This window comes from Cryptotermes secundus, unplaced genomic scaffold (assembly GCF_002891405.2).
Source record: "Cryptotermes secundus unplaced genomic scaffold, Csec_1.0 scaffold1530, whole genome shotgun sequence".
Classification (NCBI taxonomy): domain Eukaryota; kingdom Metazoa; phylum Arthropoda; class Insecta; order Blattodea; family Kalotermitidae; genus Cryptotermes; species Cryptotermes secundus.
The window spans coordinates 78,088-93,947 of NW_019723941.1; the positions used below are offsets into that span (position 1 = coordinate 78,088).

A 15,860-nucleotide genomic window follows, 5' to 3' on the forward strand; every position below is an offset into this window, starting at 1 on the left:
CTACTTCAGACACTTGCGTTGGGTCCGATGGAATTTGCTTCACCCCTGGATTTCCAGTAAACTGTCCCAAAGCAGGCGTTTTGTCTACTTTTCCCCATGTGGCTGTCCCCGCAATGTTGCTACCCGCACATTCGTCAGAGCTACGGTCACTTTCACTTTCACTGTCTGTGGTCACAATTTTTTGTTCGCCCCTGCCACACAATCAGATTGTGAGTCGCTATCACTAGCAGACTCACAAGGGACGTCAGATAGCTCATCAGAGAAGAAGTCAGATATTTCTTGTTCTCCAAGAAATCGCTTGGGGGTCAACCGCTTTGGTCTTTGATCCATACTGAACTACTGACTGACAGCTTGCTACGTAAAGCTTGAAGAAATAAAGGCATTTATTTTCCTTTGCAGGGGGCATAGAGTTACAGCGAGGTCTAGTAACTGTATGGTCAGCAGACATTCCAGAGCCTTATAACGCAGCTGCAAGCAGCTACGTGCTAGCTAGGTGGAGCCAGAGAGATGTATAGTGTGTTGCAACTTATCGTGTTTTAAAAACCTGTTAACATGCGAACGGTCTGCCATGTTTAAAAGCGAAAAACCTTTTAAAGGGTGCGTGGTCCGCAAAGTGTTAAGATCATAGTCTTTGACATGTGACACAAAGTAGTTTGGAAGATTGGTGCCAAAGTTTCAGAAGAACCTGCTGCCTCCATCTTCAGAGTAGAAATGTTATTCCTGTATCATGAAGATCTAGAGTTTCCACTGAAACAGTTAAAATACGTCTACCAAATTACATATCACATCCCAGATGACTGTGTTCTTAATATTCACCATCATGAGAACTTTAAATCTCACTGAGGAGGTAGATAATATGCAAGACTGGACTGATTTCTTAGGATCTGTTGAAGCGTTTTCACACATCTTGCATCCTATCTCATAATACAACATGAAAATACATACTGATGTCCCTTGTAATATGGTTCACATGTGAAACGCAGATAGAAAGGGGTGTTTCCAGTTTCATATCCAAGGCGCATGTAATTCTGTCTTTGCCCCGAACCCTTGTTACCAGCACCATGTTTGTCACCTCCATGTTGTGCTCGGCCTCTGGTTGGCTAAACAGAAAAGAAAGTATATCTTCAGATATTAGTAACTGATTTCTTGCAATTAAGTGGAACAGTCTGTCTAAATCTAAATAAAAGAATCTTTACACAAATTTTAGCCTCTTGAGTGTCAGAGTTTATATTAAATTTGTGTTAGAAATTTTCCAGAATTAATCTATTTTGCTACCCTATATATATAATAATGGGGCACACGGTAGCATAGTTGGTTGAGGCACTATGCTACAAGCCAGAAGGTCGCGGGTTCAAGTCCTGATGAGGTCACTGGATTTTTTTTTTTCAATTGACCTAATCCTTCCAGTTGCACTATGGCCCTGGGGCCGACTCATACTCTAATAGAATCCGCTGAAATCACGCCTCCTAAAGAGGTTACCACCGCCACCTGCAACTTCTTTGCCCCCCTGAAAACATCATTGGAGACTGACAGCACTAGTGCAGAGGCTGCCACACTCGAGGAGGAAGTCTCTGGCAAAGCAGGTAGGCCGCCTCCAGTAAGACTGACATCATCCATGAATCTCATACAGTTGCAAGAGAAGCTGAAAAATGTGGTCAAGGACGACTTCGAGTTCCATAGCACAAGAAACAGAACCAGAGTCGTTACAAAAGACATGGCAGATTTCGAAGCCATCAAGTCACATTTCACCAACAATAACCTAGCCTATTATTCCTTCTTCCCCAAATCCCAGAAGCCTGTTAAGTCAGTAATCTGACACCTCCCCATCAATACCCCTGCAGAGGACATTTCAGAAGGTCTGGAAAACCTGGGTTTCGATGTTGTTAGCGTCAAACAAATGACGACAACCCGTCGATCCCAATCTGAAGAAGCAATAACCAGGGACCTTCCCTTGTTCCTGATAACCTTGCCGCGGACGGCAAAATCACAGGAAATATTCAATCTGCCAAGCCTTTGCCACATATCAATCAAGGTGGAGATGTATAGAGCTCAGACTGGACTTACGCAATGTCATAACTGTCAACAGTTTGGCCACATCTGGACTAACTGTAAACAACCTCCAAGCTGTTTGTGGTGCGGAGGCAGCCACCTGCATAAGGAATGCCCAGAGAAGGGAAAATCTGCTTCCACCCCAACATGCTACAACTGCCAGTTGGCAGAGGGAGACAAGCCACGTCCCACAAACTATCGGGGTTGCAGACATGCCAGGGAAGAGCTTCAAAAAAGGAAGGTGAAGTGAATGCCAAAAACTGCTACGGAGAGGGTGTTCTCATCGAACCTCGTCACCCCAGGCATGTCCTTCATGGCGGAACTATGAGGAAACGCAGAACAACAGCGACCACAGGCAAACCACGCTCCAATGGCTTGCCCTACAGTAACAAAACAACAAAATGTACCAGCCCCTGCACTGCAGAAAGATACAGGTCAGTCAGTTCAGGCTCCTCATGCAAATAGTCAACCTCTCTACAATATGTTGAGAGTTGTGACTGCAGTACAGCAGATCATGACAGAGATCAATGGTGCAGTGTCTGAAGAGGACAAAATAATGGCCATTACAAAAATTGTATTAAATCTCATGAAACAAAATGGCCACTAGAGTTCATAGGCCACTCAAAATCATAGCATATAATGCGAACGGCATTGGGAGGCAGCGCTATAAGCTCAGTAAACAGCTGCAAGACCTACACGTAGATGTGGCCCTGTTTTCAGAGACACATCTGAAACCTCATGAGAGGTTCTTTATTCCAAATTACCACTTTTATAGAATCGACCGCCACTCGGGCAGAAAGGGCGGAACTGCCATTGCAGTAAGAAAAGGCATTCCCCATAACCATGTAGACCTACCACCCCTTGTTTCAGTAGAAGCGACAGGGGTCACATACCAATTGGTAACAGCGAAGTACTGCTTGCAGCTGTTTATAAATCTCCAGGCAGAGCCTGGAGTGATGCTAACATCACTGAGCTCTTAAGCTTCAGACGTAAGTCTATTTTGGCAGGTGATTTAAATGCTAAGAACTCGTTTTGGAATAGAGTTTCAAACCCCTCAGGCCTGAAACTTATGGATTTATTTGATATGAGTGATTTTGAAATCCCAGCACCACAGTGCCCCCAATCATTATTCCCCTGCGGGAAATGGTGACATATTAGACATTGTGGTTCACCAAAATATCAGAGTGTCAGATGTCATCGTCTCTGATATTTTGGACTCAGATCACCTACCAATAGTATTCCACATACTGGATCACGTTTAAAATTAGGAATCTTTCGGAACCCATTGAAAAATTTACAGATTGGGAGCAGTTTCAAAGCCTCACTTCTGAATTAATATCACCTAAACTAGAAATTAATTCGGGGGTAGAAGCCGATAAAGTGGCACACAACTTTGCAGCCTCTATTGCTTCGGCATATAGGTTGTCGACAAGTAAAATTACACTTTCGGACATAAACAACGATCTTCCTTGTCTAGGTCACCTGTTAAAACATAAGCATAGGCTACGAAAATTGTGGCAAGAAACCAGGAATCCAGCGTGTAAGATGGCACTAAATTGAGTCACAAAATCAATCAGGCGAATGACCCGAAAAAAGGCACTTGAACGGTGGGAAACAAAAATAGGTAATGCTGAAGTCACACCTCAGGGTATATGGCCAATTGCGAAATCCCTCCTAAAGAGGGATGGACCAAGGGCACCAACAGCTATTCATGGTGCTGCAGGCATTAAGTTTCACCCATTCGAAAAAGCCAGTGCAACTGCTGATTGTTTGGAAAATCAGTACACGCCGCACAATCTGTTTGACGATAACCATGAACGGCGAGTGGAGGCTAGAGTTCAAGCTCTGTTCAAAACCACAGACAACAAACCCCCTCAAAGGATCAGACCATGTGACATACAAAAATTGATAAATTCCTTGAAACTGAGAAAGGCCTGTGGAATTGACAGTATCCCAAATGAATGTCTGAGGCAACTTCCAAGGCGACCATTGGTTCACCTAACTCGTTTATTTAATCGCTGTCTTCAGCTCTCTCATTTTCCAAATACTTGGAAGGAAGCAAAAGTAATAACCTTACCTAAATCCGGTAAGGACCTGAAATTCCCGCAAAATTTACGTCCGATCAGCCTCCTGTCCACGACAGGAAAGCTATTCGAAAAAGTAATTTTGAAATTCCTCCGTAAACATATTGAAGAAAGAGGCCTGCTCGACGCAAGCCAGTTTGGTTTCCGTGCATGTCACAGCAAGACATTGCAATGTAAGAGGCTGGCGGACCACATGACCCTTAATTTCAACAACAAAATGTCTACAGCCGCGGTGTTCTTGGACATCAAAAAAGCCTTTAATACCACATGGCATTCATACTTGCTGTATAAGTTAACAAAATTGGAATTCTCAAACAGTTTGACCAAACTTATTGGGTCCTTTCTTTCTAAACGTAAATTCATGGTTTTGGTTGAAGGCCAAATGTGAACCCCAAGGGAAATGCAAGCAAGGGTGCCACAAGGTTCAGTCCTTTCCCCTACCCTTTTCAATTTGTACATAAATGATGCCCCCGAAACACATGGTGTTCACATGGCCCTCTTTGCGGACAACACCTGTCTGTATATGACAGATCGCAAGGAGGGTTTTATTGTTAGAAAACTCTAGAGCGGTCTCAGCTCAATGGAGACCTGGTGTGAGCGCTGGAATATTAAAATTAATGAAGATAAGACTCAGGGGGTCTACTTCTCTCGTGGTCGTCAACCACCTAAGTCTTGTCTCACTCTAAATGAACGAAATGTTCCATTTGTAAATAGTGCAAAATATCAAGGCGCAATCTTCGATAAGAGAGTTACATGGAGATTGCACATAGAAATGATTGAAGCCAAGGCCTTCAGAACATTCATTAGGGTATATTCTCTATTCAAAAGTGAGCGATTGAGCGCTAACATTAAACTGACCCTCCACAAAGCTCTCATTAGATCCGTAATGACTTATGCTAGTCCTGCCTGGGAATTCACGGCAGACACTCATCTAGTGAAATTGCAGCACCTGCAAAACAAAGTTCTCTGCACCATTGGAAATTTTCCAAGGCGCACACCGGTCCGCGACTTGCACATGGCATTTAAAATCCTGTACATATGACTAACAAAATTATGCAGGAAACAAGCAGAAGTCATACAAAACCATGAAAATGAAAATGTTCGCAACATCGGACAAGGCGAAGAACGACACAGAAAGTATAAGAGGCTTAAACTTGACGGCGGTCAGGCATACTACCGTTCAAGTGACTAGACTGCCATGGTATCGAATACTGGTAGAAATAGGGGAAAATCTGCTGTACTGAGCCTGGATTGACAGAGACCTTGTATATATTGTACATAGAAATAGGAATTAAGATTAAATTTGTAAATATATGTAAATACTATGACTGACAAATGAGAGACCCGACCTCTCGTCAGGGAGGGCGCCTCAAATGAACAGGACAGTAACTTTCGTACAAGAAAAAAGAAAAAAAAAATTCTGGTCATGAGCCCCAGCTCATGACCAGAATTTCAGTTCAGTGTTCAACTCCTTGAACACTGAACTAGAATTGTAGAACTGTAACTGTAAACTTCCAAGTCCAAGTCACATTGCGACTGACAGTCTGTCAGTCTGTCTGCCTTGGTGTCAAGCCCCGGCTGGGGCTCATGACCAGATTTTTTTTTCTTTTTTCTTATATGAAAGTTACTGTCCTGTTCACTTGAGGGCACCCCAAATGAACAGGACAGTAACTTTCATACAAGAAAAAAAAAATCGGGTCATGAGCCCCAGCCAGAGCTCGACACCAAGACAGACAGACTGACAGACCATCAGTTGCAATGTGACTTGGACTTGGAAGTTTATAGTTACAATTCTACAATTCTAGATCAGTGTTCAAGGAGTTCACTATTGTTCTTCAATTCTTCAAACTCAAATTTGTCTGTGTATATTGTGCAACTGTAATAAATATTATAGAACAGTTTGACAAGTGGTTGTCTCTTCATATAATGACATCCCACACTTATTTTACTTATATATATACACACACACACACACACACACACACAAGGGTTGTACTGAAAGTCATGAGCAACAATTTTTTGTGAAGTAACATGCTTTATTATTGACAAACCAAATACACCATCTCAATCTACAGACCTTTCTTTATTTTTCCACATAATCGCCACTTCTTTGTACACATTTCTCCCAGCATTGTGGGAGTTTGAAAATTCCCCTTCTGTAAAATTCCGTTCCAGCCACCCGAAGACACTGACACACTGCTTTCTGAATTGCCTCCCTCATCTCAAAACGTCCACACAGCTGATCCTTCACAAATCCGAAAAGATAGTAGTCGGAGGGTGCCAGATCAGGGCTATAGGAGGGGTGTGGAAGAACTTCCCACCCCATCTTTGCAATTACTTCCAATGTGAGGTGAGCAGCGTGGGGGTGAGCACTGTCATGCAGGATGATGTTTTGTCCTGGACGGTTATCGCGCAATTCACGATGGAGCTTGTGCGGCGTCTGCACAAAACGAGCAGAATTGATGGTTTGCCCAGCTTCCAGGAATTCGGCCAGAATAAACCCCTCTGCATCCCAGAAGACTGTACCCGTCACCTTCGCAGCTGATGGCACTGTCTTTGCCTTCTTTTTTGATGGAGAATGGAAATGGTGCCATTCCATACTCTGCCGTTTCGTTTCAGGCTTGAAATGGTGAAACCAGCTTTCGTCACCTGTCACAATACAGAGCAAAAAATCATCACCTTCATGTCGATACCTCTGCAGCAGTTCTGAGGTGATGGCTTTTCGCTGATCTTTGTGGTCTTCAGTCAATAACAGCGGGACCCAACGAGCACAAACTTTCCTACAGCCCAAGCTTTCAATCATCTCCTGTACTGCACTGTGCCCTATTCCAACTTTTCGGGCTATTGTGTCCACAGTCACACACCTGTCATCTTGAATGATCTCATCCACTCTTTCCTTGTTGTGTTCAGTTGAGGCTGTTCAAGGACGACCGCTCCGAGGCTCATCTTCAATGCTGGTGTTCCCATCTTTAAAATGTTTCACTCATCTTCAAACACTGCTCGCACCTGTGCACACACTTCCATAAGCACGCTGAAGTCTCTGGTAAATTTCTGCAGCAGGGATTTCCTCTTTCACAAGAAATTCGATGACAGCATGCTGGCGAAACGACATATCGTTGTCGGCCACTTTGTTAGGAATGATACTGGTCACGTGATGCAAGCTATTGACGTCACAAGACACTCAAGGTTAACACAACAGCTGTTTCCACCTACCACCGTACTCTCTTTTGTCTGCTGTTCCCAGGTTGCATGCAAAAAAAGTTGCCCATGACTTTCGGTACTTCTTACATACTATCAAGGTCACAAAGCATCAGATGGACTCTGTTGATAATTACACATTACAATGAAAACAACAACTTTACTCTCCTTTAAAGAAAAACAGATAAGTAACTCTTGTAAATTTGAACCTGAGCTTTAAGATCTTGTGTTGTGCACCATTTTCAATAGAAATGAAGTGAAAGACCTATAAAGTGTCTGCCAAATTTCAGGTAAAACATTTTTGTAATCTCTGCATAAGAATATACTGCAGTCGCCTAACTTTACGCAAGGGAGAAAATGTGTTGTACAATGTAGTAATAAGTTGGCTGGGGCATAAATTTGCTATTTTAAACGTTCTTTTAGAATCTATAAGAAAAAGAAAGATTTGCAGTGAAACTGGTGTCTCAAATATACAAAGGTAACACTTGAATAATTGGCAACAGAGGTTTAATCATTACTAATATTTTTTCATGTTGTAAGGAGGTTACCTTTTTAGCTCATTTCCAAAAAAAAGTTTTAAAATGTATATAAAATCAGTATTTTATCTCCTGTTTCAAATGATCATGAATCCTGGTCTAGAGACAGAATGGCTTTTGAAGGATTTGAAAACAAAGTGCTGAAAAAGGAATTTGGGCCTAGTCTTTATAAATTGTAGGAGTCAGGTGGGACTGTCCCTTGCTACTACATCCTCAAATGGGCCTACGATACCAGCCTTAATTATAGTAGAGTGCTGGTGTAATGATTACTGGTAAGGGAAAACTGAAGTACCCCAAGAATAACCTGTCCCAGCGGCATTCTTTCGATCACAAATCCCACATGGAATATACTGGGGCTAAACTCTAGTCCCCATAGCGAGAAGCCGGTAAATAACTGCCTCAGCTATGGCACAGTCGACATTTGAACCTGGGAAAATCACTCAATTTAATGAGGACGACTTGTCGTTTATACTTTTAATCATCACAAATTAGTTTCAACATTTTCCTCTTCCGCTGCATTTCTATACTCATTTCTCATATACTATACTATACTACACTCATATGCACTCATTTATATACATTACCCTGATTCGTGTTCCCGGATTTCTTCGGATATTACCCAAACAAACACGAGGAAGTGTTCTTAACATGGCAAAGGCCTTGTCCGCACCCTTCTTTCCCGAGAAACTCATTATACTTATATTCTTTTACAATCAGTCCTCCCTATTTATAATTCGAGTAACGAATCATAAAACCACATTACATTCGTATTCTAATCCAATACAACACCCGGAAGCATATTATGACAAACTTTAATTTCCGCTTCGTTGACAGTGGAACCAACTATGTTTCGAAAAACACGTTCCTAGGAAATTAAGCTTCCCGCTGGGAACTTGGTTAACCCTTCGACCCTGAAGATGGAGGCAGTATGTTCCTCCGAAACGTCGGTGAATACACCCGACTATATGGGGCTACATCCCTCTTCGTATTCACCGCTGTGAGAACCTCCAATTTAAATCATTAAATTTTCAATCGCGTATTATGCGTATTATTGGTATTTCGGTTTTCTTTTTTTGCGGTTGAAAAACGAAGCACTCTGGAAGAAATATTAATGTTCGGAAACTCAAAGGCATACACCAGTTTGGTTTAAATCGTGAAATCGCTGCAAATCACCAATTCAACTTTCCTTTCTCATCGTAATAATCGCTGCGATCGGCCGTGATGGCCGTACGTAACTGAAAAAACTCCACAGGGGAGAGGGGGAAGAGTGTGTTTACGGTTGTAACAGGAGCTCGAGAATGGCAGTAAGTCAGTTGAGTCAAAAGGATTATTTGAAGAAATATTTCTCATCTAATGCAGAAGATAAAAGGAAGAGGAAGAAAAAGAAACTTTCGAAAACAACACATGAAAGGTAATATATGTATTTTTAATTTCTTGTAAGTTTTGGTTGGTTTGTCTATATAGTGAGGTTATGTTACAGAAGAGAAGTTTTGGAGAATACCACATCTTTTGGAATGTGATGTGTAATCATCGCCGCCGTGTACATCCCTGATCCGTCTCTCATAAGTGTAAAATGCGCGGTATTGAAATTCTTACAGCAGTCAGTAATACTGTGCAGTTGAATTGGACGCCGCGTAATGTGGTGTATGCGTGCTGTGGTTTCGGAGGAGCATCCTGTCTCCATATATTTTGAAGAAGGAGGCAGAAGATTGGTATTTATTCGCCAAAGTACATAGAATCACAACCCAGAAGACCATAATTTTCGTTTGAAATATTAGACCAATGCATCAAATAATGAGAGTAACATTACAGTAAACAACAGTTACTTAGGATATATGTGAACGTGTTCCTTCCCAGCTGCATGTACATACAGGGTTTGAACAAAATAATGGAAACACTATGTATACTGTACACATTTCTTTATTAATATGGTTTTGGACTATCTTTGCCTTCATTACAGTTTCAATCCATGGAATGGATTCATACAAATTCTAAACAGTGTGTAGTGGAATATTATACCATTCTTGAAAAACATGTTCAGATTGCTGTAGAGATGCTGTAGGTGGGGATGTGTTTCTCACCTTTGTCTCCAGACTGACCAAAGTGGTTCGGTGTTGTTCAAATCTGGTGATTGTGCTTGCCAGGGAAGATGTTGAAGTTCACCTTCACCTTCCTGCTCTTCAAACCATGACTGAACAGTTCCAGCTGTATGAATGGGGGAATTGAGGTATTGGAAAACAGTGTTGTTATTCAGAAATAACATGTGGATTATGGGGCGCACCTGATTACCCAACTTCTCCACATATTCCCTTGCAGTAATTCTGCCACGAAGGGTAATAATGGGACTAATGGAATACCACAATATCGCTACCCAAATCATCACAACACCTCTCCAGTGTTTCGCTGTTGGGACCAGACATTCCAGATTGTAGGCTTCCATGGATGTTCTCCAGACGTAAAGTCTTCCTGATATAGGGAAGAATGTGAGGAGGACTCATTTGACCATATCACGTGCATGTTTCCAGTTTTTTGATGTGGTCGTGACACCATCATTTACATATCTGAGCATTACTTTCAGTAATCAGAGGTTTAGGAATTGAAGCCCTACCATGGATGTTGGTTTTGTGAAGCTCACGTCAGACAGTGTTTGTGGAAACTGGGTCTTGAAGGTGAATATACAGTTCTGCTGTCACCTGTGTTGCAGTAGTTCTGTCATCTTTGGATACATTCCTTCTCATTATATGACATTGTCTTTCCTGTCAATATTGATTTTGCCCACTGTTCCTCTTCACTGATGTTGCCTTCCCATGGTCTGTATATGCTGCTGTAACCTTACCAACTGTAGCTCTCAGTACTCCTAGTAATGTATCAGTTTTTATCACAGATTCTCCACCTAAATGAGCACCAACCATCTGGCCTCTTTCAAAAGTGTACAAGTCTCCTATTTTCATGTTCTTTCACATGGACTGTCACTCAGCACAATTAGCAATCCACTTCCACGACCACTACAAAATGTAAACAAACTGAAGAACAATCAGTGTTGCCAAGTGAAGTTCTTCCAATGTAACCATCACATACAAATTCGGTTCCTCAGTTCTTAGTGTTCTTATTACTTTGCCCATCCCCCTGTATATGGGCCAGCCTTTAGAATGTGATGATGTGTATATAAGAGGATGTTGCTTTGAGAATATGGTGCATTTCTTTTTGTAATTCCAATTTGATCAGCAGGGGTATGCTTAGGTGGTGCAAAATTTGAATAGCGCGAAAGGTGACATATGGTTATAAATACCAAAAATTGTAAACACTTGGTTTGGGCAAAAGTTAGATTAGGCAAGATTTCATTAATGTAAGATTTGAGGCTTTCACGGCGGTGACTATGAAGAAAGCAGTCTTCTGGGACTTGGCACCATGTATAAGTGGTGTTAACCGACGTTTCGGAGGAACGTATCGCCTCCATCTTCAGGGTAGAAGAAAAATATAAGAATTCTGCAAGCGAAGAGACCGTGAGAACCGGTAAAAGCAGACTGTGTGGGAATATACACATCTGTGTGAGAGCAGTGAGGGTGAAGGGGGAAGGGCAAGTATACAAGTGAAAGCAGTAGTGTGGGAGGGGTAGGGGAAAGGGAGCTGGGACAAGCGTGGTTTTTGTGTAGGGGAGAGAAAGGCAAGGTTAAAGGCTGGGCACTAATCCGTAAGCTGAGGGGGGTGGGGGTGGTTGTTATGTTGGTTGGTCATGGCCTGTGTGGCCTTCTGGATCTGGCGTCATATCCCGGTGGGGGTTTTTTAAGAGAACAGATGAGAGGTTTCCAAGACTTGCTGAGACAAAACACCCCTCTCTGTTCATATTTCCTGGATGCAGTTCAGTTGCAGTTCAATTGACGCCAGATCCAGAAGGCCACACAGGCCATGACCAACCAACATAACAACCACCCCCACCCCCCTCAGCTTACGGATTAGTGCCCAGCCTTTAACCTTGCCTTTCTCTCCCCTACACAAAAACCACGCTTGTCCCAGCTCCCTTTCCCCTACCCCTCCCACACTANCATTAAGTTACATACATTTGTGCCTTAGTTAAGAGTTTAAGTACGGTATAAAAAAACGCCATTTCATGCCACTCATAATTTTACTGTTTCTGTTTGGCACAATAAACTTCACCAAACTTAGTTTGGTTGAAACATATGTTAGGTAAGTTTACTTTTCAGTAGGTTAGATTAGCACTTAGTTACCATTTTAGTAGTTGGTATATATAACAAATCAAAACCTGACTCAGGAGGAAATTAAGAAGAGATTGAATTTGTTAAATGCTTGCTACCATTCATTCCAGAAGCTTTTATCTTCTCGTCTGCTGTCTAGACCCATAAAAATTATTATATACAAAAGTGAATTTTTGCATGTGGTTCTGGATGGGCGTAAAACTTTGTCCCCAACATTAAGGGAGAACATAGACTGAGGGTGTTTGAGAACAGGGTGCTGAGGAGAATATTTGGACCGAAGAGAGATGAAGTGACAGGAGGCTGAAGAAAACTACATAATGAGGAGCTTCATAATTTTTACTCTTTGTCAAGTATAATTAGAATGATCAAGTGAAGGAGCATGAGATGGTCAGGGCATGTAGTATGAATGTGGGCGAAGATGAATGCATCTAGGCAGTGCTTGAGGTGGAATGAAAATAGAACCGGGATGGTTTTCCCCTTTTAATTCATAGACATAAATTATGAAAATATACCGAGTGATGTATATAGTCTGTGTTCCATCTAAGACCTATGAACATATTACAGTAGCTTAAATGGCATGCGTTAAAATAAAGTCACACATGCATTACGAGTACTTATCTTTAGAATATTTTGCAGATGTTTTCATTGCTTTCTGAAGTCACTGATCTTCTATCTGCGGGGGCTGCACAAGACTGGTAATCTGCATGTTGACGTCCTTTCTTTAGCCATTGTTTTACATAGTATTCTGCATCGAAAGCGCTAAAAGGGGGTCCCACTGATGAAATAAACATTAAACTAGATGCTGTTTTTAAAAGCATCAAGCTTCGGATGGTTGAAATAATGTTGTTCATGTTGCTGAATGCATGCTCACACTCTGCAGTTGAAATAATAATAGTATTTGCAGCTTCAATCAACGGCTTTAGTTCATCAGGATACATGTCGTCACCATTCATTATATTCATGTAATATTCATGGAATCCATGAACTGAAGTTTTCTTACACACCATAAATGACTCAGCGAGTTCCCTAATCTCTTTATCAGCAAAACATGGATCTTGACATTTTACCCACTTAGCTTTATCCATTATTTTCAAGTTGTCCCCGTTTGACCATGTTGTGTTACTACTTCCAGTCGATTCGTGTGAAGCTCTAGTGGTGAACATTCGGGTGTTTATATTGTCACTTAATTTCTGAAAGAATTGTTGTTCACTAATCTTCTGCACTTTTCCATGTTCTAAGCTAACTCCTTTAAATTCTAATTTATCAGCAGCCGTTAGAACTTCAGAATAATATTCACCCGGATTATTTGCCATGGACTGAAAGACGTGATACTTAACAAGAACTAAATGATGTGCTTCAGGCAATGTGATTTTCTTTTCTTGTAATTTTAAAGACAGGTGTTCAAGTTCTGTTAAAGCATCGAACAGAAGTCCCATATTTAGAACAAAGTTAATGTTGCTTAGTTTTCTTGTCAATCCAGAATATTGAGCTCTCTCCCTTCCCGTGCATTTTGGGTCTACAGACGCATTGTGAAAATGCTTATAAAGAGCAGGGTAATTATTCCATATGGCTCCGACAGACCGCACACTAGACGATACCCCTAACACTCATCCTATGGTATTTAATCTCATACTCAGTTGTGCAGCATCAGTTTCTAATTCAGATTTGTTCTTTGGAGATGAGCTGGAAAAGGATTAGAGTTTATCAAAAAATGATTGCATGTGGCACACTGTTGACATTTCCCGTACTGTATCATTCACCGCTATTTTTAATCGATGATTACTACAGTGCCAAACAATCAATTGATACATTTGGAGCAAAAGTTGTGCAACAGCTGCATGCCTTCCAAGTAAATTAGAGGCCCCATCACAAGCAAATGAAATCCAATTTCGTGATAAAAAGTCACGGTGAAATCCGTTACTCTTGATAATGTTGAGAAAGGTGTCCCTGATCGTTGAAGCTGTAGTATTTTCTAATTCCACTATATCAAAAAATAACTACTCGCATCCATGGAATCAGGCAGTTTGCAACGTAAACAGATTACAAGAGCTTGTTTTTTACTTCGAGTAGAAGTCTCATCGATCATGAAACCTATCTTAAGATCATTATCAATAATATATTTAACAAGTTTCTTTCTCATTTCATCTGCTATATGATCACAAATATCAGTGCACGCATGATTAGACTGCAAGATACGCCCCATAGCTAAACCATTTAGTTCTTGTAAATCAATCAAAGCTGCTAAATCTGTCATGGGACGGTTCACTTGCACCGAGCCCTTCGTCTTCCTCTCCACCGATTACTATGAATCCTTACTATTACGAAGAGGAAGGGCACAGCACAATCGTTACTGGCTCTATTGTCGGTTCCCACGCTCCCCTAGATGGAGATGGGGTATCCAAGCTAGGAGGAGGAAGCTACACTCAGTTCATTGGCTAAGATAAAACAAATACAATTTTAATAACAAAAATATAACAATACATAAATAACAAAAAAGACACATTTGACCAAGAAACAAATACAAGCTCATTTAGACTAACAATTTCCCGTCGGCACCACCTGTGTCGACGCTAGAAATATCGAGACGTTAAGCCCTCCGGCCATACAAACGCAAGTCTAAATTCTGAGACTAAAAAAAAACAAACCAAAATCTAATACGCGCGTCGCAAGCGTTCCAGCAACGGCTTGCGACCGCAGGCAGTCCTTACCGGCCAGCAGATAACACCAAAGGGAATTTAGAACAGCCCCAGCCGAAACCAATATTTTCCACCACAAACCTGCTGGCTAGTAAACAACCTTCCAAGTCGACTTGGTCTAAACGACTGCACTGTACAAGTCTCCCCTTCACAAGAGGGTACATGGGACCATGTGACTGACGTCAGGATACCGCATAGTGGGGATGGAATCCGTCACAGGAAAGATGATGACATCAACGTGAGCGAGCTAAAGCTTAGCACGGCTCACACTTTCACTATTTGATAAGCTGTCCTAAATATGCGACAAGTTGTAATGTATTGTTTTTCTTGTGTTTTAACATTCAGACATTCAATTGTTTCTTTTTTAGCAAGGCATAAAATGTCACTAGCTTTAACATGAGCTGCCGATAGTTTATGACAAGACAGTTTCTTCCTAATCGACTGTTGTTTCTTCTCTTTTGTTTCACCATATTCCTTGACCCCACCTTCACACCACTCACTAGATAATTTCAAACTTTGTGTTTTTGCAGGCCCTAGAGTTCCCACTGATTTACATGTTGTACTGCCTAGCCCTTGTTTACTAATTGTCAACCACTCGTATATTTTCAATTTTTCTAGCCATTGATCTTGTGCCCAGTAATTAGGGAAATAATTAACGTCATTTTCATGCACCTGATTTTGAGTCACGCTGTTATCTATTGCCGCTGTATTCACACATACAGTGGTTTCGTCTTCGTTGCAGTGGATGGAACTTACAATTGTTTCACTTTTACTTACAGTTGTACATGGTTCATTACTGCCACTTTCACCTAACTTGGGTTTCTTACTGCGAATTATCCATTTCTCCATTTTCACCGATAAATGAAAACTAATGCTGAACTAAAATAACATTTCGTACAGTTTCTGTCATTGAAGCAAAGATCAACCCAAGGACCCCCTGCCCACTAAAATTTCTGGCTAAATTCCCATTGGTTGGAATAGAATAAAATATGTGTGTCCTTACAGCTGGGATGTGTCATCAACAATAGAAACTTTTGTGATTATTTACTGTAAACGTCTGATCCATCACTTAAATGGGATGGG

The 15,860-nt window shown here is 41.4% G+C and overlaps 3 protein-coding genes across 3 annotated transcripts in view; 1 reads left to right on the plus strand and 2 right to left on the minus strand.

Moving 5' to 3' along the window:
* The window catches only part of LOC111862224 (39S ribosomal protein L15, mitochondrial), a 16,659-nt gene extending 7,993 nt beyond the window's left edge, over nt 1–8,666 (minus strand). The window contains exons 1-2 of the mRNA XM_023847437.2: nt 8,452–8,666; nt 946–1,100 (exon numbers count right to left, since the gene is read on the minus strand). Of these exons, the coding sequence (XP_023703205.1) occupies nt 946–1,100; nt 8,452–8,559 (263 nt within the window). The 5' untranslated portion in view covers nt 8,560–8,666. The remainder of the gene's footprint in view (nt 1–945; nt 1,101–8,451) is intronic.
* Nucleotides 8,667–9,142: 476 nt separating this feature from the next.
* The window catches only part of LOC111862222 (BUD13 homolog), a 16,979-nt gene continuing 10,261 nt past the window's right edge, over nt 9,143–15,860 (plus strand). The window contains exon 1 of the mRNA XM_023847433.2: nt 9,143–9,278. Within this exon, the coding sequence (XP_023703201.1) occupies nt 9,166–9,278 (113 nt within the window). The 5' untranslated portion in view covers nt 9,143–9,165. The remainder of the gene's footprint in view (nt 9,279–15,860) is intronic.
* LOC117282140 (E3 SUMO-protein ligase KIAA1586-like) lies at nt 13,783–15,831 on the minus strand. The gene is made up of 2 exons (XM_033750589.1): nt 15,048–15,831; nt 13,783–14,347 (listed from the first exon to the last, which is right to left on the minus strand). The coding sequence occupies exons 1-2, from the start codon at nt 15,624–15,626 to the stop codon at nt 14,063–14,065; spliced, it is 864 nt and encodes a 287-aa protein (XP_033606480.1). The 5' UTR covers nt 15,627–15,831; the 3' UTR covers nt 13,783–14,062.